The following is a 23,140-nucleotide window of genomic DNA, read 5'->3' as shown; positions in this document are numbered from 1 at the left end:
GTGTTGTAGAATATGTGGGTAATATAGCCTCAAAATTATATCATGCTTTTTCAAGGAAATCTGAGATAAAGATATTTATAATGATATAGAAAAAAAAACTTAACAATATCAGATGTGATTAGGTTTGTGTCAATATTAGGTTTGTTAGAATATTAAAAATTGTAGCAAACTGAAAATATGCTGAATGGAAACATCTATTTCTGTTTTTTTAACACAAATGTGGGAATATTTTGCAGGATTTATCCAATCATTGCAGTTATGACTACTGGAATTACAGGCTAGTACATTTTCAGGAAATTTGGTGGACAATGATGTGATGTTTATAAGTCCAAAATTAATGTCACTGCTTATTGTGTGAAACAGAACACTGCTGTCAGTTAAGGATGGTAGTATTACAATTGTCAGATTCCTCTCTATGAAGTTTTTAAATCTAGGGGGGTCTGTGCCCTCCAGAGAAAGAATACTGCAGACCGCCAGTGCATTTGTGCTGGTTTCAAATAAAACACTTATTAAAAATGCGGAATTAAAATGCGGGATTAAAAATGCGGGTTCAATTTAATTTCAATTTATTTCTTTTATATAGCGCCAAATTACAACAAAGCTGCCTCAAGGCGGTTCACACAAGTAAGAATTAACCTTACCAACCCCTAGAGCAAGTACACAGGTGACAGTGGTAAGGAAAAACTCGCTCTGATGATTAGAGGAAGAAACCTCAAGCAGACCAGACTCAGAGGGGTGACCCTCTGCTTAGGCCATTCTAACAATTACAAGGTTTTGCAAAGTTTTACAAAGCTGAAGAAACAGAAAATAGAAATTCAAACAACATAAGAATATAAAGAAGATGAGAAGTACACACAGGCATTCAGCACCACAGGCAGAGGTCGACAGTGGACCTGTCCCCGCGACAGGGTCACTTTCACATGCAGACTGCAGCATGCAAGACCCGCCTCAGGGCTTCCACCTCATAGTCCATCTGGGGCCCTTCAATTCAGATCTGTACATTGTTCGTACCTTGGACAGAGAGAAAAGGAGCAGAAAGAATTGGCCAGAAAAAAAACTGCAACTAAGGTATAATTCATCAGCAGTAAATCAACAGAAAAATTGAAATTACAAAGGTGATAACTGGCCCTAAGCTTCACTCACAGACCCAAAATTTAGATAAAGTTGAGGCTGAGACCTGTTTCGTTGCTAATAAAATGACTTCAAAAAATAGGAAATAGGGAGAATAGATGTGTCACACATGCGGGTTCACTTTTTTCCTCCAACTGCACCCTGAACTATCAAGAAAAATATGTCGGCACACACATAGGACAGATTTATTTGTACTTTTTTTTTTAAAGGAGAGGTGACACAGCAAACAGCGTGGCTGTCAGTGGGAATACTCACTGAATATGGTTGCTAAGATCCATAGGATGGGGGTGTTAGTGCAGCATTGTTCATTTGAAAGTGCAGTGAAAGATGGGAGTGGAGATTGATGAGAAGAGTCAGGCTGAATGGAGAGAGAGAGAGAGAGAGAGAGAGAGAGAGAGAGAGAGAGAGAGAGAGAGAGAGAGAGAGAGAGAGAGAGAGAGAGAGAGAGAGAGAGAGAGAGAGAGAGAGAGAGAGAGATCACAGCCTCTGTGGTGTTGATTTATTTGGCATCAGAAAGGCAGTGAAAAGACTCTGTAACTCAGTCTGCATAATTAGTCCAGTTTAGGATCAAAGAAATGGTGCAGTGACTAAAGACGGGTCAAATCAAATGTCTGCATGATTATACCACTCAGGACTTGGGGTAACTATCTAGTCATATCACTGATTCAACCTCTGGCACCTTCGACTTTCGGGGTGGCCACAGCAGATTTTATATAGATCTGCATGTTGATTTGGCACAAGTTTCATGCCGAATGCCCCTCCTGACACAACTCCACATTACACAGAGAATGGGCACGTAGTCTTGAAGATAAGATAAACATTTAGTGATCCCACAACTGGAAAAAAAAAATCATTTTTGAAACAGCAAGGGCCATACATTAGCAAGAAATTAAAAATACTGACATTAAAAAAGATGACTAAAGTATATTGCAATGTTTGCTGGTGGTTGCATGAATACTAATCTGAACAGATTTCATGAAAAATAGAATATAAGTGAGTATATGTATAAGTATGTACAGATATGGTAAAATTATTGCACAGGATAAATTGCACTTTTGTGCATGTAATAAAGCACTAAAGGTGGTGGAAGACGTAGTTAATAATGCAAAATCAGCAGGTGGTTATGATGCTAAAAACACCAGGAACCTTCTGATTTCAAAGCAACCGCTTGGCCACCACACTACCCCTGACTAATCCTCTGATGTTTCACCAATCTGCAGTATAAAGCCAAAAAATAATAATTATAATAAGTGAGGATTAAACAAGTCAAGATTACCAATAGCACCCGATGATCACCTCATTTTAACAGACTGCTTAAGTTCAGGTCAGATCTGGTTGCTGGTGTTGCTCATCATCATCCTCCACACTACAACACTACTTTGGGTTCTGGATGACAGCCACCTTGGCAGACAACCAGTCTGTCCTCTCCTCAAGATCATGTCCAGAGAAACATGTCATAACTGACATTCCCTCAGAATGCAAGTGAGACACCTCTTCTGAGTCTCCCAAAAGGCCCAGCAACACCGGGGATTACAACCACTTTGCTACAGGTTCATGACAAAATGTGTCAGGTGGCACGTTAGCGTGACTGTCACAAAAAAATAATCATTGTCAGTGATGTGTGGCAGGGTGAAAATCAGTCTTATCCTGAACATGTTCAAAATATGCTCTGGAACGCAATGAATGGATTATTTTGGTGTGCCTCGGTGGTACCATCTCTGTGCCACAGAGGTGTTTATGTCAGTGGCCGGAACAATGAGGTTGGAGAGAAAAGTATGAAAAGAAAAAAGATAAGCTGTGCTGGTGCTGAAATTTGGAAAGCATTCCTGAGCAGCACAATAACAGACATGTTTGGATTATTTTTCACATATGACCATCGGGTACTGCGAAGGCTTTTCATTCATCTGTCCGTCTTGTCTATCTGTCTGTCTGTGCTCAGCAGTGTTGCCACAGTTACTTTGAAAAAGTAATCCAATTACTGATTACTGATTACTCCTTGAAAAAGTAACTTAGTTACTTTACTGATTACTCAATTGTAAAAGTAACTAAGTTAGATTACTAGTTACTTTTTTAGTTACTTTTCCCAGCTGTCGACAACAACCCTCTGCCACCTCAACATGACAATGATACCTGTTTTGCCAAAATTCACTTTATAGTCACCCTTTCTTGACTTCAATGAAAATAAATACTTGTTTTATAAAAAGTAAAATAAAAACCTCTTTCCTGACCTCATATTTAACTGTTGACAGCACTGTAACAGTAAAACTTGCAATTTCGAACCTACATTTTTTATAAATGTAACTATTAAATTCTAACATTTTTTCTAACATTTAAATTCTCTCTAAACATTTGACTTGTCGAAATTATTATTATTTTAAGCAATATTAGTAGTTGTAGTAAAAAACGGCTTCAAAACTGGACCTTTAATCTAGGGGTGTTGTGAGGGGGGGCACATCCTTGCCCCACGCCTCCATTCCATCTGGATTCGCCCCTGCTTTGGCGTTTGAGCACAAAGAATGGATAACATTTTTTTTATGCAGAAAACATGACCAGATTTACAGGTAAGAAAGTTTTACTGCGTTTTCACATCATGTGGTCCTCAGAAAGAGAGTTTAGGTGCATTTGAGTGGAAAATAGTGTTAGTTGTTGACACGTCGCGGAGGATCAGCTGTTTTTAACGACCAGATACGGAGTGGCTCAGCTCAGAATTCTAAATAAAGGAGGAAAAAAAGTATAAAAATGTCTTTGTAAAGCTCAGTGCAGCTGTGCTGATCACCGCGCTTTAAGAGGTGAGGACGAGTCGAGCAGCTGCAAAAAACCGCGGATGAAAAGCTCACAGCTCACTGAAAGTGGGCAGTTCAGTTGAACCCCGACCTCCTGCCCACGGACCAAGTTTAATGCTGCTATCGACCCACAATGAAAAATAATAGTAACGCACAGTGACATGGAGAAGTAACTTTAATCTGATTACTGATTTGGAAAGATTAACGCGTTAGATTACTCGCTACTAAAAAAAGTGGTCAGATTAGAGTAACGCGTTACTAAGTAATGCGTTACCGGCATCACTGGTGCTCATCATAAGTACAGTGCTATTACTGCCACAGTCTTCAACTTCACAGGGAACATTCCTGGGACACAGACCTTGAACAAGTTCAAAGATGGCTAACCTTGACCTTTTTAAGGGGTATTTTAACATGGTATAAGGTCACATTCTGTACCCAATTTTATGGTCTGATCTTATGGACGTTAGCATGGTGACGTCACTTCCTGGTGTCATGAGCTGCTAACTTCACTTTGTTACTGGCTAGAAATAACACATTTTGTTGTGTGGGCCGCTGAAGAGGAGGTACTGCTGGCCCACCACCACCAGAGGGCACCCTGCCTGGAGTGCGGACTGCAGGCACCAGAGGGCGCTGCCGCCTCACAGGAGCAGCCGGGGTGACAGCTGACACTCATCACCTGTGACAGCTGTCACCACTCATCTGATCTGCATCGGTATATCAGCAAGACGTCATCTCCACCTCTTTGCCGAGATATCGTTCTACCTGAAAGGTAATATCCTCAGCCTGACTGCTTGATAGAAAGCCCTTTTTGTGATTTTTGTGAGTGATAACAGACTTTTTCTCCAACGAGAGGTGGAAGTAGCTTCCCTGCCGTGCAGATTGCTGGGTGCAGACGCACCCACGTTTAATTGTGTTTTTGTTCCTCGCCAGCAGTACCAGGTCCGACAAGCGGAGGCAGTGGCCACCTGGGAGTTCGGGACTTGGCGGCTCCAGTATTCCCGGGGTCTGGTGGCGGAGGAAATCGTGTGGTTCCGGTTCTGCTTTGGACAGGCGTCTCCTATCTTCGAGCCTGCCCACACGACACCTTGTAATTTGACCTCTGATCTATTGTGTAATCTGTTGTGTTTGTTGTGCACGTTCGCAACAGTAAAGTGTTGTTATTTGACCTATTCCATTGTCCGTTCATTTGCGCCCCCTGTTGTGGGTCCGTGTACTTACACTTTCCCAACACATTTCTCATATATTATGTAAAAGCTAGCGAGAAATAAACACTTCCAAAACTGAAAATACTGTTTTTGTAACCTGATAATACCTCTGGAAGGATTTATCAAATATTTTGTGGACGTTAGTGTGGTGATGTCACTTCCTGGTGTCATGAGCTGCTAACTTCACTTTGTTACTGGCTAGAAATAACACATTTCTCATATATTATGTAAAAGCTAGCGAGAAATAAACACTTCCAAAACTGAAAATACTGTTTTTGTAACCTGATAATACCTCTGGAAGGATTTATCAAATATTTTGTGGACGTTAGTGTGGTGACGTCACTTCCTGGTGTCATGAGCTGCTAACTTCACTTTGTTACTGGCTAGAAATAACACATTTCTCATATATTATGTAAAAGCTAGCGAGAAATAAACACTTCCAAAACTGAAAATACTGTTTTTGTAACCTGATAATACCTCTGGAAGGATTTATCAAATATTTTGTGGACGTTAGTGTGGTGACGTCACTTCCTGGTGTCATGAGCTGCTAACTTCACTTTGTTACTGGCTAGAAATAACACATTTCTCATATATTATGTAAAAGCTAGCGAGAAATAAACACTTCCAAAACTGAAAATGCTGTTTTTGTAACCTGATAATACCTCTGGAAGGATTTATAAAATATTTTGTGGACGTTAGTGTAGTGACGTCACTTCCTGGTGTCCTGAGCTGCTAACTTCACTTTGTTGTTAGCTAGAAATAACACCTTTCTCATATGTTATGTAAAAGCTAGTGAGAAATAAATACTTCTAAAACTGAAAATGCTGTTTTTGTAACCTGATGATGCCTCTGGAAGGATTTACAAAACATTTTGCGGATTTTAGTGTGGTGACATCACTTCCTGGTTTTACTAGCTGCTAACCTTGCTTCTTTTTTGGCTAGAAATAACACCTTTCTCATATATTATGAAAAAGCTACTCAGAAATGAACACTTCTAAAACTGAAAACGCTGTTTTTGGAGCCTAATAAAACCTACAAGACAATTAAAATATCTGAAAAAGACATGCCCAGCTCGTCAACCATTCGGAAGATTCAGACGGCTTTTGGTGGCTTTTCAGTCGTGTGACTATCCGAGAAATTGTGGACAAGCTGGACATGTCAGGGCATGTTACAACATGTCCTGTGAGGCTTCATCACGGAGGTGCTAGTGCTGCGCCATCAGCTTTGTGCCGATGAATTTTGCTGCAACTCTTTTCATAGCAAAATCTTCTGTCACAGTGGAATGTGCTGAAAAAGTGCTGATGTCCACCTCTTCCGCAATTTCTCAGATAATCACACGACAGTCCCACATCACCACAGCATTCACGTTGGAAATGATCCAGTCATTTCAGCGTGTTGATGCTGATCGGAGTGCGGCGCGCTCTCCACCGTTGTGCGGACATCTTTAAACCGGTTGTACCGCTCCTTAATCTGTGTGATGCCCAGAGGATCGTCACCGAAAGCCATCTGAATAATCCGAATGGTTTCCACCTGGCTGTCGCCCAGTTTGTGGCAAAATTTGATGCAGTCGCGCTGCTCCAGTTGTTCCGCCATTTCCTTGCAAAGAAAAAAATGATGAGAGACTCCACTCATCCTCACACAAAGGCTGCTTACAAGCAAATGACGCAACCGACAGGCGTGATAAAAACTCACGCATGCGCACGAAGGTTCAAGGTTGGCTCATGCAAGCACACGTGATTCAACTCCATCAGGTTTTTGAAAAAATAAAAAGGTCCGATACTTTTTTAAAAGACCTCATATCTTGGATTCAGACTCTCTGCAGTGAAACACAGTAAAAGTCACAGTAAAAGTACAGATCACTGTATTTTGTTTTTATTTGCACTTTCCATATTGTCCTAACATTACAGACACTGTGAGACAGTTAATATAGCTTTGACCTGCTGTCTAATAATTTTTATGCAAGCAGGAGCCCTGATGTGGGCTTCTTCAATCTCACAAAAGTCTACAACAAACCACTTTGGACATAAATTTCACTGAAAGCAGGAGAATTTCTCTATGCATGTAGAACTGTGGGACAATTATCTATATCTATATGGCTCACAATATGCTAAACCCTTATATTACACCTGAGGTACTTCATGAATGTGTTTATTAAATATGGATTGTTGAATAGAAATATTTGTTATTGTTAACACTAATGTAACTAATGTATATATAGTATGCATAATTTGAGTGTATTTCGTTGCTCATAAAATAAAGAAAAATTGAAAAGAAGTTTGGAAAATCCACTTTTTTTCATCACATAACACGATGGGACCTCATTTTTTTCAACCAGGTCATATTTTTTTCAATCTAACCTCAAGGCAATTGCATTGTGCGTTAGTCAGTAGAAAACCCATGAAATGAAAAATTAAAAGTAAATAAAAAGCCCTTGAGTCAGATCGTTAAAAGTCGCATAAACTAAAGCTAACATTTACACTTAGATGGGCATTCAACTTTGAAATATGTATTCTCTGATATACATCGTCAATTTGTATAAAAGATACGTGTATTAAGAAATTATAACAAGTTGAAAACAACCTGAGAATTGTCTTTCAAAAATAACACCCGCAAGGGTCCATACTCTTATTAATTTCACTTTTCCATTATGGAAAAGTGAAATTTTTAAAGTTCATAGTTAATGAGTTATCTTGAGCTTTGTGGTTTATGAAAGAAATATATGTGTACTACAATTTCAAACTAGTTTGCAATAAAAACATGTAACTTGAAAAATTGACCTTTGTGTTACACTTTCATAACAGTTTAGCATATTGTGAGCCATACGTCAAAGGCAGATTAAAAATTCAATTTTCAAAGTATTCCAGAGAGGACATCTGTGTATGATCTTAGATCAGGACACTGTCTTCTTCTCCACGTAACACCAGAATGGAATATTACACGAGGATATATGGCTTTAGGTGCAAGTGGAAAACAGGCTTTTTCCTCAATAATATTTATATGTTAAAACCATTTCTGGACATCTGCTTTCTCAAAAAACCCAACCTGGAGACGAGAGATTATATGGTTGGATCAGGAATAACAGACACAAAGATAAACATTAAACCAATGTCTTTGTACTTTAAAAAAAACAATTGCACCCGAAAGACTTACATCTCCATGAAAATAAAATGTAACCCACAGGAGCAGAGCTCACCCAAGACCAATCTGCCAGACACACACACACACACACACACACACACACACACACACACACACACACACACACACACACTGGCCATTAAATAAACTGAAACAACACAAATGACTGAAAATTGGAAAAACAAACCACATCAAACCTTCATAAACAGCACGGCACAGACTTCCAGGCACACAGCCAGAAGTAAACAAAAGGATTATTGTTGGAGGAACTATAATTCATTATGGTTCATTGCAGCCACAAAGACCACCTGCAATCAGCCGCCACAATGTGCCTGACGTTCTCACCACGTGATTGACACTCAGACATGATTCAAACCCTTTTGGTATCTCCAGCACGGACGTGAACACAGCCACAGGTTTTTGATGGTTTGTTGGCAGGGTTAGTCAAAAAGTCAAGTCTGGAAGCATTTCGCTAGCACCACGTTTTGCCACATCCACAACACCACAGAACTGCCTTGAGCCCTGGATGGCAACCACCCAGGCAGACAACCAGTCCATGTCCACCTGTCCAAATAGTGCAGCGGATAACAGAATATTTCAGAGGAATCTTTCAAATGGTGGTACAACCACAAAATTTGCCACAACTGCTTTGTAGACATACTCATTTGAAAAACCATGCGTGCCATTTGAAATCCAAGATGGCTGCCTGTTTTCAAGATGGCTGTCCTATCTGGTGCAAAAATATAACTTTTTTTCAATAAATATGCACAGATTTGCCCAGTATGGATGATTTTGGCATTAAAATATACATTTTTGACCATGTAAAATCCAAATCTGGGATTCCAAAAATCACTCAGAAGCTTAGATCAAGTTCACATTCATTTGACTGACAAGTAGGCTGGATTGGGAACAGATGTGCACTAGTGAATGCCGTGTTTGACACTTTGTCCCCTACAGTGACATGTGCATGTCTGTTCTCGTCTTTTTGTGAGATGTGTTGCACATGCATGACACTGCACATTCTCCAGAAATGTGCAAATAACTGAACATTCCAGTTGCATATTCAAATAATGATCAAATAAAATGTTTCATACGTATGCCATAGTCTATGTCTATATTTTCACCATCTTTTGCTCAAAATGGTAGAAGAAAGCTCCATAGAAAGTTTAGAGTTGATTTTTTTTGGCTTTCCCATAGACAAATAAAACACAGTTTCAGACAAAGAGACAAGTCTGGGAGCATTTTGCTACACCACGTTTTGCCACATCCACAACACCACAGAACTGCCTTGAGCCCTGGATGGCAACCACCCAGGCAGACAACCAGTCCATGTCCACCTGTCCAAATAGTGCAGCGGAGAACAGAATATTTCAGAGGAATCTTTCAAATGGTGATACAACCACAAAATTTGCCACAACTGCACCTTAGACATACTCGTTTGAAAAACCATGCGTACCATTTGAAATCCAAGATGGCTGCCTGTTTTCAGGATCACTCAAATTGGTCAAAGTGTTGAGATTCTGTGGTAAAATATTCCATTTATATGTGTGATTGGTGGCGCGGCATGGTGGCTTAGTGGTTAGCAAGAAGGTCATGGGGTCACTTCCCGCCTGCGGCCTCTCTGTGTGGAGTCTAAACTTTAAATTGTCCATAAGAGTGCGCGGGTGTGTGTGTGTGTGTTTATCAGTGTTGCCACAGTTACTTTGAAAAAGTAATCCAATTACTGATTACTGATTACTCCTTGAAAAAGTAACTTAGTTACTTTACTGATTACTCAATTGTAAAAGTAACTAAGTTAGATTACTAGTTACTTTTTTAGTTACTTTTCCCAGCTGCCGACAACAACCCTCTGCCACCTCAACATGACAATGATACCTGTTTTGCCAAAAGTTACTTTATAGTCACCCTTTCTTGACTTCAATGAAAATAAATACTTGTTTTATAAAAAGTAAAATAAAGACCTCTTTCTTGACCTCATATTTAACTGTTGACAGCACTGTAACAGTAAAACTTGCAATTTCGAACCTACATTGTTTATAAATGTAACTATTAAATTCATTCTAGCATTTTTCTAACATTTAAATTCTCTCTAAATATTTTACTTGTCGAAATTAATATTATTTTAAGTAGTATTAGTAGTTGTAGTAAAAAAAGGCTTCAAAACTGGACCTTTAATCTAGGGGTGTTGTGAGGGGGGCACATCCCTCCCCCACGCCCCCATTCCATCTGGATTCGCCCCTGCTTTGGCGTTTGAGCACAAAGAATGGATAACATTTATTTATGCAGAAAACGTGACCAGATTTACAGGTAAGAAAGTTTTATTGTGTTTTCACATCATGTGGTCCTCAGAAAGAGAGTTTAGGTGCATTTGAGTGGAAAATAGAGTTAGTTGTTGACACGTCACGGAGGATCAGCTGTTTTAACGTGCAGATACGGAGCAGCTCAGCTCAGCTCTAAATAAAGGAGGAAAAAAAGTATAAAAATGTCTTTGTAAAGCTCAGTGCAGGTGTGCTGATCACCGTGCTTTAAGAGGTGACGACGAGTCGAGCAGCTGCAAAAAACCGTGGATGAAAAGCTCACAGCTCGCTTAAAGTGGTCAGTTCAGTCGAACCCCGACCTCCTGCCCACTGACCAAGTTTAATGCTGCTATCGACCCACAATGAAAAATAATAGTAACGCACAGTGACATGAAGAAGTAACTTTAATCTGATTACTGATTTGGAAAGATTAACACGTTAGATTACTCGTTACTAAAAAAAGTGGTCAGATTAGAGTAACACGTTACCGGCATCACTGGTGTTTATGGGGGTGAATGTGTTTGTTTATCTATATGTGCCCTGCAATGGACTGACGTCCTGTTTTTGCCTTTGTTATTTGATTGGAAGCCTCTGAGATCTTGTTTAAAGTTTATACTGTACATAAGAGTTAAGTTTCACTTCCATCATGAATGTGCAAATTTCAGATACAGGGAGGGCTCCCCCTATCTGTGAGAGTCAGTAACATATAGACTAAACCACACCCACTGAAACGCCCACTTTGTATAAAAGTATTGTGTCAGCCATGTTCGTAGTCTCACAAGATGGACCCAGGCCTGATTTTCAACGTGAACTTCAATAAATTCAAAATGAGTGGTGTATTCAGTTGAAAAGAGGTGAAGAGGATTTGCAAATCATTGTATTCTGTTTTTATTTACATTTTACACAACATCCCAACTTCAGTGGATTTGGGGTTGTAGTATAGAAAATGAATGAATGGTGTGGCTACGTCAGAGGTGGGTTGAGGCAGATTTGAGCTGGATTCACTGCAGTCTGAACACAAACTGTGCACTCTGTGTGTTCTCCAGTAAAGTAGTCGACAAACTTCTTTTTCTGAGGCACCACCACACAAAAACCCATAGACACACACACACACCTGCGCTTGTTCCGATGTCGCCATCAGAAAACTGTCACAATACAATTGATGCCATCTGCAGTCACAGACTGCAAGTTGATGACCTGAGCGTAAAAACGTAGCTTTTGTGAGGTTATGAATTAATTAATTTCTGAATTATCACACAAATTCACGATTACCTGTGCAAAGGAGTCAGCTCTGCAGAAATAATCCATCAAGCTGTCCATTATTCCTTATTGGTAAACATAAAACAGTGAGCAGCACCCAATGCACATGCATGTATCATGACTTCAATTTGGGCACAAGTGTAGGACGAGCTTGGAATGTCATACTACACCCGGGCGTGCACCCTGTGTCTTCTCCAGTCAAGCAATTTCTCTTTGGTGCCTGATCTCCACACAGAAACACACACGACACGCACCCACGTTCGTTTAGATGTCAGAAAACCGTCACAGGATCCGGACGGGAAAGTTTATTGTGCGTGGAGTCCAGTGCAGCTTTCATCAGCAGAATGCACCGCTTTCAAATGCCACCAGTTGTAATATAAATAAGAATAAAATTATAATCAGTGAATAAGCCTGTACAGTATTTAGCACAGTGCTTTAATTTTCCCTCAAAATATTTTATTTTACAAACTATATCTCATCCTTTTTGAATGGTTTATCTATTAAGAGTAAAAACTGAAGGAAATCAGTTTTAAGGCCTGAAAGAAGTTTCTGTAGGATGTATTTTAGCCATAAGGTCAAGTGTGAGGGGGAAATGTTGGCTTTTTAAATATTTGAAAGACACTGGACTTATCGAGAGGCTTTACTGCTATAACAGACTGATGCAGCAGGTGGCAGCAATCCAACAATAAGGATGCATTTGAACTCCATTTAAACTCCACAGAAGAAGAAAAGGTGCACTTGTTTTTAACCACAGGGTCACGATTTGAGAGGAGCGTGTTTCATGTCAAAATAAAACCATAAAATATATATTTATATATTTTTTTTAAGTTAGCGGTTTTATATGACGAAATAAATGGAATGTCAAAATAAAGGTTTAATGTCAAAATAAAGGTTTTGGAAATTAATTCCCCAAATTTTCTTAATAAAGGATGCACATCATCGTACCATGCGCAAGCCATATTCAAAAGCTGAGGTTGATCTGACAAACAGTCAGAGAGATATGTGAGCCACATACAGCAGACATTGCTTGCTTTATAGACAGATGATAGCTAGATACAATAAAAAATAAACATCTGCATGACTTGACATGACCTCAAAAATCCGCAGTCTGAGCCTGTACATCAAAAAACTCTGAAAATCCAGGGGCAGATCCAGGATTTTGTAAAAGGGGGGGGGGGATGCATTTGTGAACAAATATTTAGGTCCCACTTCCTGCATTTTGGTGCAGTGACAAGTTGTGGAACAGTGCAAGTGGAACTCCTCATCTTTAATTTTCTGTTTTTTTGTTGTTTTTTAAGTTTCAAAAATTTGGCTGTGTGGTGGTACTTTAGAATGAAGGCATTTTTGGGGGACAGCATTTGGAGAGCTATAAAACTGCCAGTGTGTGAATATATATTCGTGACAAAGTATGATAAAGGAGACCTGCTTGGAAAGTATCCTTTAGTTTTAACAGCTGTAACATTTACCAGGCGGGACAAGAAAAAGTTGACTAAATATTGAATCAGTTCACTTTCCACCCCAGTATTTTTTTTTTACACTTTAACACCGTCTTTCAGGAATACCTTCAATTCATAACCCTAATAATATTCAAACATTGGTAGCAATCAAGCCTCTAAATGCTGTAGTGACCATTGAGGATTACTTTGTTTGCAAGAAATACTATTTCAAATATTATTTTAAGAGGGACTAAATGAGATTCAACAGGGCAGCCAACCCTGGAGTTGCAAAAATCCACTGCGCGCTCAAAATAGCAATGTAATAACACAAGCAGTCTGCTTTGTAATTGTTGGCACAGGTACAATGACATCTGAAGAAATATGACCAGCTCGGAGCAATTTTTAAAATATATTAGTTTATAGCAGCCTTGCATCAATCACAGATGTGTGTGTGTGTGTGTGTGTGTGTGTGTGTGTGTGTGTGTGTGTGTGTGTGTGTGTGTGTGTGTTGGTCTGGCAAAATAAGTAACACATCAGTACAGTTTCTAGAAGCTTGTGCAAAAATATGTTATCAAATCAAATCAATTTTATTTATATAGCGCCAAATCACAACAAACAGTTGCCCCAAGGCGCTTTATATTGTAAGGCAAAGCCATACAATAATTACAGAAAAACCCCAACGGTCAAAACGACCCCCTGTGAGCAAGCACTTGGTGACAGTGGGAAGGAAAAACTCCCTTTTAACAGGAAGAAACCTCCAGCAGAACCAAGCTCAGGGAGGGGCAGTCTTCTGCTGGGACTGGTTGGGGCTGAGGGAGAGAATCAGGAAAAAGACATGCTGTAAAAGAGAGCAGAGATCAATCACTAATGATTAAATGCAGAGTGGTGCATACAGAGCAAAAAGAGAAAGAAACACTCAGTGCATCATGGGAACCCCCCAGCAGTCTAAGTCTATAGCAGCATAACTAAGGGATGGTTCAGGGTCACCTGATCCAGCCCTAACTATAAGCTTTAGCAAAAAGGAATGTTTTAAGCCTAATCTTAAAAGTAGAGAGGGTGTCTGTCTCCCTGATCTGAATTGGGAGCTGGTTCCACAGGAGAGGAGCCTGAAAGCTGAAGGCTCTGCCTCCCATTCTACTCTTACAAACCCTAGGAACTACAAGTAAGCCTGCAGTCTGAGAGCGAAGCGCTCTGTTGGGGTGATATGGTACTATGAGGTCCCTAAGATAAGATGGGACCTGATTATTCAAAACCTTATAAGTAAGAAGAAGAATTTTAATTTGTCAAAATGTGTACAGCACTAAATTGTGAGATAGGGCAGCCTTCAACAATCCTAACTGGAGCAGGAACAGACAGACTGCTATTGTGCTCTGGAGAATTGGTTTGACTCCTTATTTAAGTTTAGGGTGTTCCCTCTCTCTGTTTTGCCGGGTTATTAATTTTTTCATATTAAGAGTTTTAGAGCTTTGCCAAACCATAAGCCCAGGCAGTCTGTGAAATCTTCAGTGTGCATTATGTTTTTCCTTCTTATTGCATATTTCATTTGCACTTTTTATTACTGTGCTGCAATCAGTGTTTAGTGTATATTTATACATGCTGTACAGAGTGTAGCTCAAACCAAAGTCAAATTCTTTGTTTTCTGTGGATACTCATTCTGTGGAATAACACAGCCTTTGAAAAACAGCTGTGGATTGCAGCGTTTCCACAAAAGCTGCCTGTTGATAAAAACTCTTACCAAATCTAAATTAAAGCTTTTTTTAATCATTAAACATGACTCATTTAAAGTGCGCGTCCTTTCGCTTCATCTGCGGAGGTGGAGAACGGCTAGTCCAGCAAAATGTGTTTTTTTTCAAATTATATACAAACACACTGCTTCACTTAAAATGCGCAATAAGTCCGTTTCAGATGATCCGCACGGACCCTTTCTCTTAAAAGGCTTTATTTTACTCAGCGTGTGGCTTTGCAAACTTGTAGCATTGCTTGCTACATTGATTAGCACTATGGTCTTCTTCTGTGTTTTTGTGGGAGCGCTACAGCGCCACATACAGACCTGGCATATGTACTACAGCTTTAAACGAAGCCTCGAGGCAAAGAATTTGCCTCGAACATTTTTTGTAATCGAATTATTCAAATTACTCGATGAATCGTTTCAGCCCTACGCCATACCCCCTAGCAATCCCAAAGTTCTCCCATCGGATAAACACTCCAGTTGATTTGTCTTTAGTTCCATCAGTTTGTCATGATCTTGCCCCAGTTTTCAGTAAGGACAGGTGCTCTGTCTCTACCACCTCTCCATCCCTATGACTGTTCCATCAATTTATTTCCCAGAGCCACCTTACCATCTAGCAGGTTGTTCAACCTGAATTGGTGGGAACGTGAGTCGTTAGAGTGGTACATTCGGGAGTCCCTGTCCTCTGGTATCATCCAACCATCATCTTCACCGGTGGGTGCCGGCTTCTTTTTGTGGGAAAGAAGAACGGTACCCTCCGCTCCTGTATTGATTACAGGGGCGTTACATAAGATTTTAGGTCTTGGTAGATGTACATACTCTCTGATTAGCCTATCTATTCTAGTTTTTCTACTTCAGTTTGAGAAATTTTTTGGCCAATAGGCAAAACAAAATATAGTTTTCTTCTCGAAAGAGGCGGGACAAGAATTTTACTGTATCAATGCATCACTTGTGAAGAAATACAGATTTTTTCACAGTTAAAATAATGAAATTATCATGTCAATGTTCATGCTTTTAAATCAGGACAGGTAAGTTAGTCCCAACGTTTCTAGGGCCCAATTCCTCTCTCTTCACTGCCTTCACCTTCCCCAACTCTAAAGGCAGGCAGTTTCACATTTGCTGCTCGGTTGACAGAAAAGGTTTTCAAGTCACTGACTCGAATCAGTGACTTAAAAAATGTTTTCTGTCAACCCAGCAGTGCTTATGCATTTTGTGTTTTCTATTTCTATTTATAGTACATCATATGGTAGAGATTTGTTTTCATTTTTGGATTAAGGCGTGTCATTTTTAATAGTTTTTTTCGTGGGTATCATCACACTGTCACAGTTTGTGATGCAGCAATAAGCCTGTTTTTACAGACCAAAAGAATGAATGCAGTGATATTTGATGATTTTCCAATGCTAACTCTGAGTGTACCTGTAGAAGAGGAGGTCTGACTCCAGTTGGAGGATGTGTCTCTGCAGTGCTGGCACATGTCTGGCTTTGGCCTCCAGTTCCTTCACCTTGCTCAGGCCGCTGAGCAGCGCCTGTCTGGCTTCTTCAACCTTCCTCCTCATGTTCACCTGCTCCATCTGCAGAACTCGGTTACAGTCCTCCAGAGCAGCCACAGTTTCTTTACAGCTCCATAGTTCCTGCTCCAGTCTCTGATTACACAGCATTGTTTCCTCCACTTGTTGGTCTCTGGAGCTTTGCAGCAGTTCAACCTCGTGGATGATATTATGCAGACTCTTCAGGTTGCTGTATATGCTGGTCTTCATGTTACTATTGCTTTTCTGGAGGGCAATGAAGCATCCTTCATCGGGATTATGTTCAGCATGGCTTTTCCACAGTCCCACCTGAAGAAAAGAGCAACTGGTGACAAGAGGGGACTAGATCAAGTTATTTCATATACTCAAACTCATAAACTGAGAAATGTTTGTTTTGTAGCAAGGCGAAGTCCGGATTGAAAAGATGTTCCTGCTAGCTTGGCTAGTGGGGAATTCCCCTTTGGGAATGACGGTGGGATTCTACCAGGTCAGCCAAAGGGGAATTCAATCCAGACTTCACCTTGCTACATATTTCCCCATCATTTTTGACTTTGTCCCGAAGTCACAGGTGTATTTACGCATGTTCTACGACTACCCAGTCAACGGCCACATCCTGCCGACAATGCCAGTTTGTGGCCAGATTACTTATTTTTGTGGTAGGGATAGCGGTGGGATTCCAACACCAGATTGTTTGCACTCGAGACCAAGACTCTACCAGGTCAGCCAAAGGGGAATTCCCCAGCTGCCAAGCTAGCAGGAACATCTTTTCAATCCGGACTTCACCTTGCTAGTTATTTTTCCACTCTGAGCTTGAGCCAACTTCCACCATACTGGCTGTGTGCATGCAAGTTGACTCAAGAATTGAACTTAAGCGGCTTGTTTTGGCAAAAGGCAATATTAGTGAGGTAAAAGGTCAAAATTTAAGATTTTCACTCCAACTTGCATCAAACTTGGCACACATATGGGGTGAGTTCTGGAACTGTCAGCAAAGTCAAATTAACCAAAGGTCAGTCGTTGTGGGTAAGGTCATGCCTGCCTGTCTCTTTCTTAGCCTACTCTTCTGAGGTCCTTTGCTGGTAAAACCAATTATTAAACCAAACTTGGGATGTCAATCCAAGGTTCCCCCCAAATTCAACTAATTTAATTTTCATTCCAGCTTGTAACAAATGTGGCACACACACTTATGTGGATTTCAGAACTGCCTTGGCAAGGTCAGCCATTGGTCAAAACGTTTGGGTGAAGGTCAAAGTTATTGGAGAAAATGTCAGACTGCCCTAGCTGTTCCTGTCTTCATGTCTCTGGGTACTATTACCTACTTAGTATAATGTGAAATATTGATATTATAGTGTCCCAGTGACTAAATACTTAAACTAATTCATAGAAGTGAGTTTGAAAAAAAAAAAAAAAACAGAAGAAAATGAGGCACATTATAGAAATTGTTACATTGAATTTCAGAACAGGTTTGAGATCATAACCTCCTATTATGAGTTGCTACATCCACCATTCCGCAGAACCACCCTGCATTCCAGCTGGCAACCATCCACACAGGCCAGTGGTCCATACTCACATTATGGAAGTAGCCATCTATGTGCAGCAGCCAGGTGATACAGGTGATATGTTGGTGTCCTTCTGGCCTTTTTCAGTTGCTCAGCACAGAAGCACATGTATGCTGGATCATGCTCAGGGAAGTGCACCACATGTCTACAGTGTTGTAACCAGCATTCCATTATCATACAGGTAGTACATCTCATCTAAATGCCCCAGAGAAACTGTTTGTTTGACACAAAGTCATTCTAACAGTATCCAAGGATCCACTGGAGCAGGGGTGGGCAACAAAGGGGAACAGGGTGCAAGTTTCCCTTAAAACAGATTACTTCAGTAAGTGGCTTTCCTGATGAGCTTCTCTCCTCATCTGAAAGTCCAGATCTTGTGTGAAATCACCTGCTGAGGGGATCAGTAGCAAGGACAACCTGCACTTTCTTGGGCCTCCATGGCACATGATTGCCCATCCCTGTTCTGGCCTGGAACATACCAAGTGCTTCACAATGTTAGATACAAGAAGATGAAGAAGAGCTTTCATTGTACCTGTGCATACAACAGAATTTGTCTACTGCATTTAACCACTAGGAGCAGTGAGCAGCCACAGTCTGGAGCCCAGAATAATGTGGCCAACTCCAGATGGAGAAATGTTGCCTTGGTCAGGGTCAGAGAAAGGAGCAGACCCTAATGATCATGAGGGAACCCTAGTGCCCCACAGGAAACCCACACAGACACAAAGTGAACATGCAAACTCCACACAGAAATGGAACAGGGCATAGGTGGAACTGAAACCCTTCTAGCTGTGAGGCAAGGGTGGTAATCACTGACGCACTATGCTGACCTGACATATTAACAGATAGTAATAAAGAAAAAAACAGTAAAGCAGGACACATATTAAAAAAAATATGAAAATATAAAATTACTTAGCATCAATGATTACACTGGTCAACAACAACAATTCTTGTATGGACTTTGAGAACTGATTTGGGGTCATTTTGGAGTGCTGAATGTGAATCTGAGCTCATATTTCCTCTTTCACATCATATTTTTTTGCAATCTGCATGATCCCTGTTGATGGATTATGCAAAAGTTGCTCATTCACTCACGAGTTTTGAAGCATAGTTTTTAAACCAGATTTGCAAAATGTTAACAAGGGCCATAATATCATTTACGGTGTGAAGAAGTGTGCGAGATTGCAGCTTTTGCTTCAATGCTTGACATGACAAATATGTCTTCATATGTCAAAAACTAACACCAGATTCAGATTCAGCGCCTCCTAATTACCCAAAATCAGTTGAAAAACTACATGCAAGAAAAGTTGTGTTGACCAGTGTTATATGCACATCCCAGGCTCACGGCAGTTCGTGGGACTGAGTTACGAAAAGGACATTAATCTATGCGTTTGTGGGGTGGGGTGGGGTATGAAAATAGGGCGCTTTCTGTAACGGAGGCACAAATTAATTTTGTGACAGGGAGCACAAAATGTGGGGAGAGGTCTGGGGGTCATGGTTCATGTTTGGGGAGGGTACACACTTATGCTATGGTTAGAGTTAGGAGAAGGCGAAGATTATAAATAGAAAAAAAAAAAATGTCACAAAAAGCGGGTGCTTTTTTCGTGTTATTTTTTATGCACCAATAACACCCAACTTACCTGGCAATAAATTTGATTCTTATTCTGAAATGAAGATGCTCCATAACCTGCAAATATGGCTCAGCTAAAATAACATGTAGCAGTGATTTAACAGATTAATCTTTAATCTGTATAGCTTGCCCCCAATGATTTACCATGCATATGAACTGCGGGTTAATTTAAACGTTTATTGAATAAATTGCTGAAATCTTGGCACAACAAATTTCTGAAGGGTCTGAGTATTTTATTTGTCAATAACAGAACTGACTGCCATGTGGAACTCAGGGAACATGCAAATATCAATGTTCATGAAACCATATGAAGCCCGAAGCCGCTGTGTGACAGATCTCCTGAAGCGAACGGCTGTATTTGAGATCTCAGCAGGAACAAATGAAAAAAAAATCATTAAAACATATGAAGCCGTGTGAAACCAGAAACAGCATTGGACAGCAGGACGATGTCCTCCATGTCTGCTGCATGCCGCTTCAGGAGAAGTAAAATCAGCAGGATGCAATTGTGTTGCAGCTTATGTATTGATGATTCATTACTCAGTTTGTCCAGTCTGGTTTACGCTTATTGGGTGTATTGTTAAGGGTGGCTGTGCCAGTAACACGGTATCAAGATGTACAGCTGAATGTAAATCTCAGGAAAACAAAGCAATAATAATAATAATAAGAAGAAGAAGAAGAGTGCCCCTGCAGTGGCTCGGATGTCAGTATATGTGACAGCAAGAATTCTGGTCAAGAAAAGAAAATCACAAATCCAAATGTGGCATCAGCCTGAGACAAAAATGGCCTTATATTTGCAAGATTACTTGGCACCTCAAAAGAATGAGACTAATCAAAAATCAGACCAAATTCCTATACTGTGTGCAGTCACACAGTCACCGAGGGACAGAGTGAAATGATCAGTTCAGCCTCTGAGCTGAGCAGGCCCAGCATCACAGTCCGAACGGTCCGCCCTGCCTCCACTGCACATGCATCATTTTGGAGGTCAGCCGCTCATCTAAGACAGAGTCTCTTCACCCACAGCGATCAAATAGATTAATTTGATTATTAACCATCCAATGAACCTCTTAAATCATTCTAAAGTCAGTTTAGAGCAGAAATGAGGTTTGAAATGACCAACGCGCAGTGAACGCATCAGCTAGCAGCTCGTGTAGCCACGGTGCTCTGATTGCTTCCTCAGTCTTTTATGATTAAATAATACTGAATTTATGTGGAAACGATTGTTGTGAAAAAGCTTCAGATATCTGTCACTAAGATGACTGGAGTGCAGTTAAATGGACTGCATTTATATAGCGCTTTTCCATCTGCATCAGACGCTCAAAGCGCTTTACACACTAATGCCTCACATTCACCCCGATGTGAGGCTGCTGCAATGCAAGGTGTCCACTACACACCGGGAGCAACTAGGGGATTAAGGACCTTCCCCAAGGGCCCTTAGTGATTTTCCAGGTCAGGCTGGGATTTGAACCCAGGATCCTCTGGTCCAAAGCCCAACGCTTAACCACTAGACCATCACCTCCCAGTTTTAAGCAGAAACGAGGCGATAATTGGTGAATCGCTGCTGACACGCCAAAATGATGCAAGCGAAGTGAAGGCAGGGGGCCGATCTGTAGGGGAGGACCATTCAGTCTGCAACACCAGTACCAAATCCCAGGTGATGGCACCAATATAAACATTAAAGGTACCCAACAGTTATGAATGCTATATTCGGCTCTAAATCCTCTACACTGTAGCTTTAAATCTGGAGTCCAGTTGTGACACACAGACAGACAGGCATCAATCTTTCCTGCTTGTCAACCGGCGTCACCTATAGGAAAGGACTGCAATAGCATGTAAAATTGTGTGACTGACAGACATGAATGTCAACCCTGACTGACCCAAGCGAACATCATCATCAAAATCTTCACCACTTTTCGGCTGGTGCAGGAGGAACTAACCTGCAGAGCCAAACAGCGCGCGTCGCTGCTCTGCAGAGCCGCGCGCATGTCCTCGATCAGCTCCCTCAGACTGGCGTTCTCCTCTTCCAGCTTGCCGATCCGGTCCTCCGCTTCTTCCAGTGCCACGATGTCCTCGTAGCACTCCCTGGAGCAGGAGCCGAGCCTGCGGCCGCAGGAGCGTCGCTCCGAGGACGGAGAGGAGCCGCCGCTGGCTGCGGCGCACGGCAGCCGCTCCCGCCGCTTCAGCGGGCTCCGGAGGCGGATCTGGGTCTCTATGTGCTCGCTCTCTTTCCCTACGAGCAGCCTGCCGTTCTCGTACTGGCAGCCCGCCTTGGTGCTGAAGTAGCCGCACAGTTTGGCGTGGAAGTGCCGGAAGCTGAGCTCGCTGGGCAGATTGTCTAAAATCCCGGCGCATTCCGTGTCGTCCGAGTCCGCGTGGAGTCCCAAAATTTCACACAAGATGTTAAAGTCCTCCACGGGGATTTTCCCACAACCTTGATAGTCCAAATGATGGAAAATCTCCTGCAGGTACTGATCCAGCCCGGTTGCCAAAACGATAATTTCGTTCTCCACTCCGCGGTCCAGTCCGTAGTGGTAAGCCAGGGTGCTGACGATCCATTGTGTCCTGCGCGCTGGTCGGCTGTAGGGGTCCGTGGAGTCTGCTGCATCCATCTCCTCTGAGCCACATCACATTCCTGCAGGATGAAGAAAGTTACTCTTTTCGTGCGCGTTTATCTGATCCTGTGCGCTGCGCCGTGGTCGGAGTGCTGAATGACGCGTGCGTAAAGACGCAGAGCGCATTTGAATTTAGCTCTGCCCCCAAAATCCAAAAGCGGGGGTCCCATTCAGGATCCAGTAACCGTCTGAGTGTAATCACCTCCAGGTGTGTAAACTCAAACATTTGTCCTTCAGTTGGACCGTTAACGTGCAAGAAGAAGATTATAGAGAATGTGCAAGATTGTCTTTTTTAATAGATAGCTGTAGTAACTAGTAGGTCTTTTTGCACATTTTTTGCACACTGTAAGTTGACAGAGAGTCCAGTATTTCTAGTATGTTTGATTTTGAAACTAAGATAGCAATCCAATTCTGCAAGACTTGTTAAATTCTATAGGGGAAACTGGGGCACATATCTGTAAAACTACATATATATTTGCAGCAGTTATGCCATATTTTTATGCATAAAGACAGCCCCCTTATAAATTAGTGTTTTGTTTTTGGATACATTAAGGGTAAAACTAAGTGGCAAGTGAAGTCAGTTTTTTCCTATCAAAAGTAAATTTTGTGGATGTCAGTGTCTTTGTATTTATTTCTCACAACAGAGGAAAGGTTGCCCAAAAATTGCTGTTAGTTCGAAGACTACCCCATCCAACTGATGCGCATGTGTTATGTCTTCTCCAGACTATCAGCTATTTGATAACATGACGTGTGTGTCACATGCACCTGGGGCACAGTGAATCAGTAGCTATATCTGTAAAACTACATATATATTTGCAGCAGTTATGCCATATTTTTATGCATAAA

At 41.2% G+C, this 23,140-nt stretch overlaps 1 protein-coding gene across 1 annotated transcript in view; it reads right to left on the bottom strand.

Moving 5' to 3' along the window:
- efcc1 (EF-hand and coiled-coil domain containing 1) overlaps window positions 1-22,364 on the bottom strand; it is a 59,819-nt gene extending 37,455 nt beyond the window's left edge. The window contains exons 1-2 of the mRNA XM_034167375.1: window positions 21,620-22,364; window positions 16,396-16,814 (exon numbers count right to left, since the gene is read on the bottom strand). Coding sequence (XP_034023266.1) covers window positions 16,396-16,814; window positions 21,620-22,291 — 1,091 coding nt within the window. The 5' untranslated portion in view covers window positions 22,292-22,364. The remainder of the gene's footprint in view (window positions 1-16,395; window positions 16,815-21,619) is intronic.
- Between the last annotated feature and the right edge of the window lie 776 nt (window positions 22,365-23,140).

The sequence above is a fragment of the Thalassophryne amazonica genome, chromosome 3, assembly GCF_902500255.1.
Source record: "Thalassophryne amazonica chromosome 3, fThaAma1.1, whole genome shotgun sequence".
NCBI lineage: Eukaryota > Metazoa > Chordata > Actinopteri > Batrachoidiformes > Batrachoididae > Thalassophryne > Thalassophryne amazonica.
This window is presented reverse-complemented; position numbering and strand designations above follow the sequence as displayed.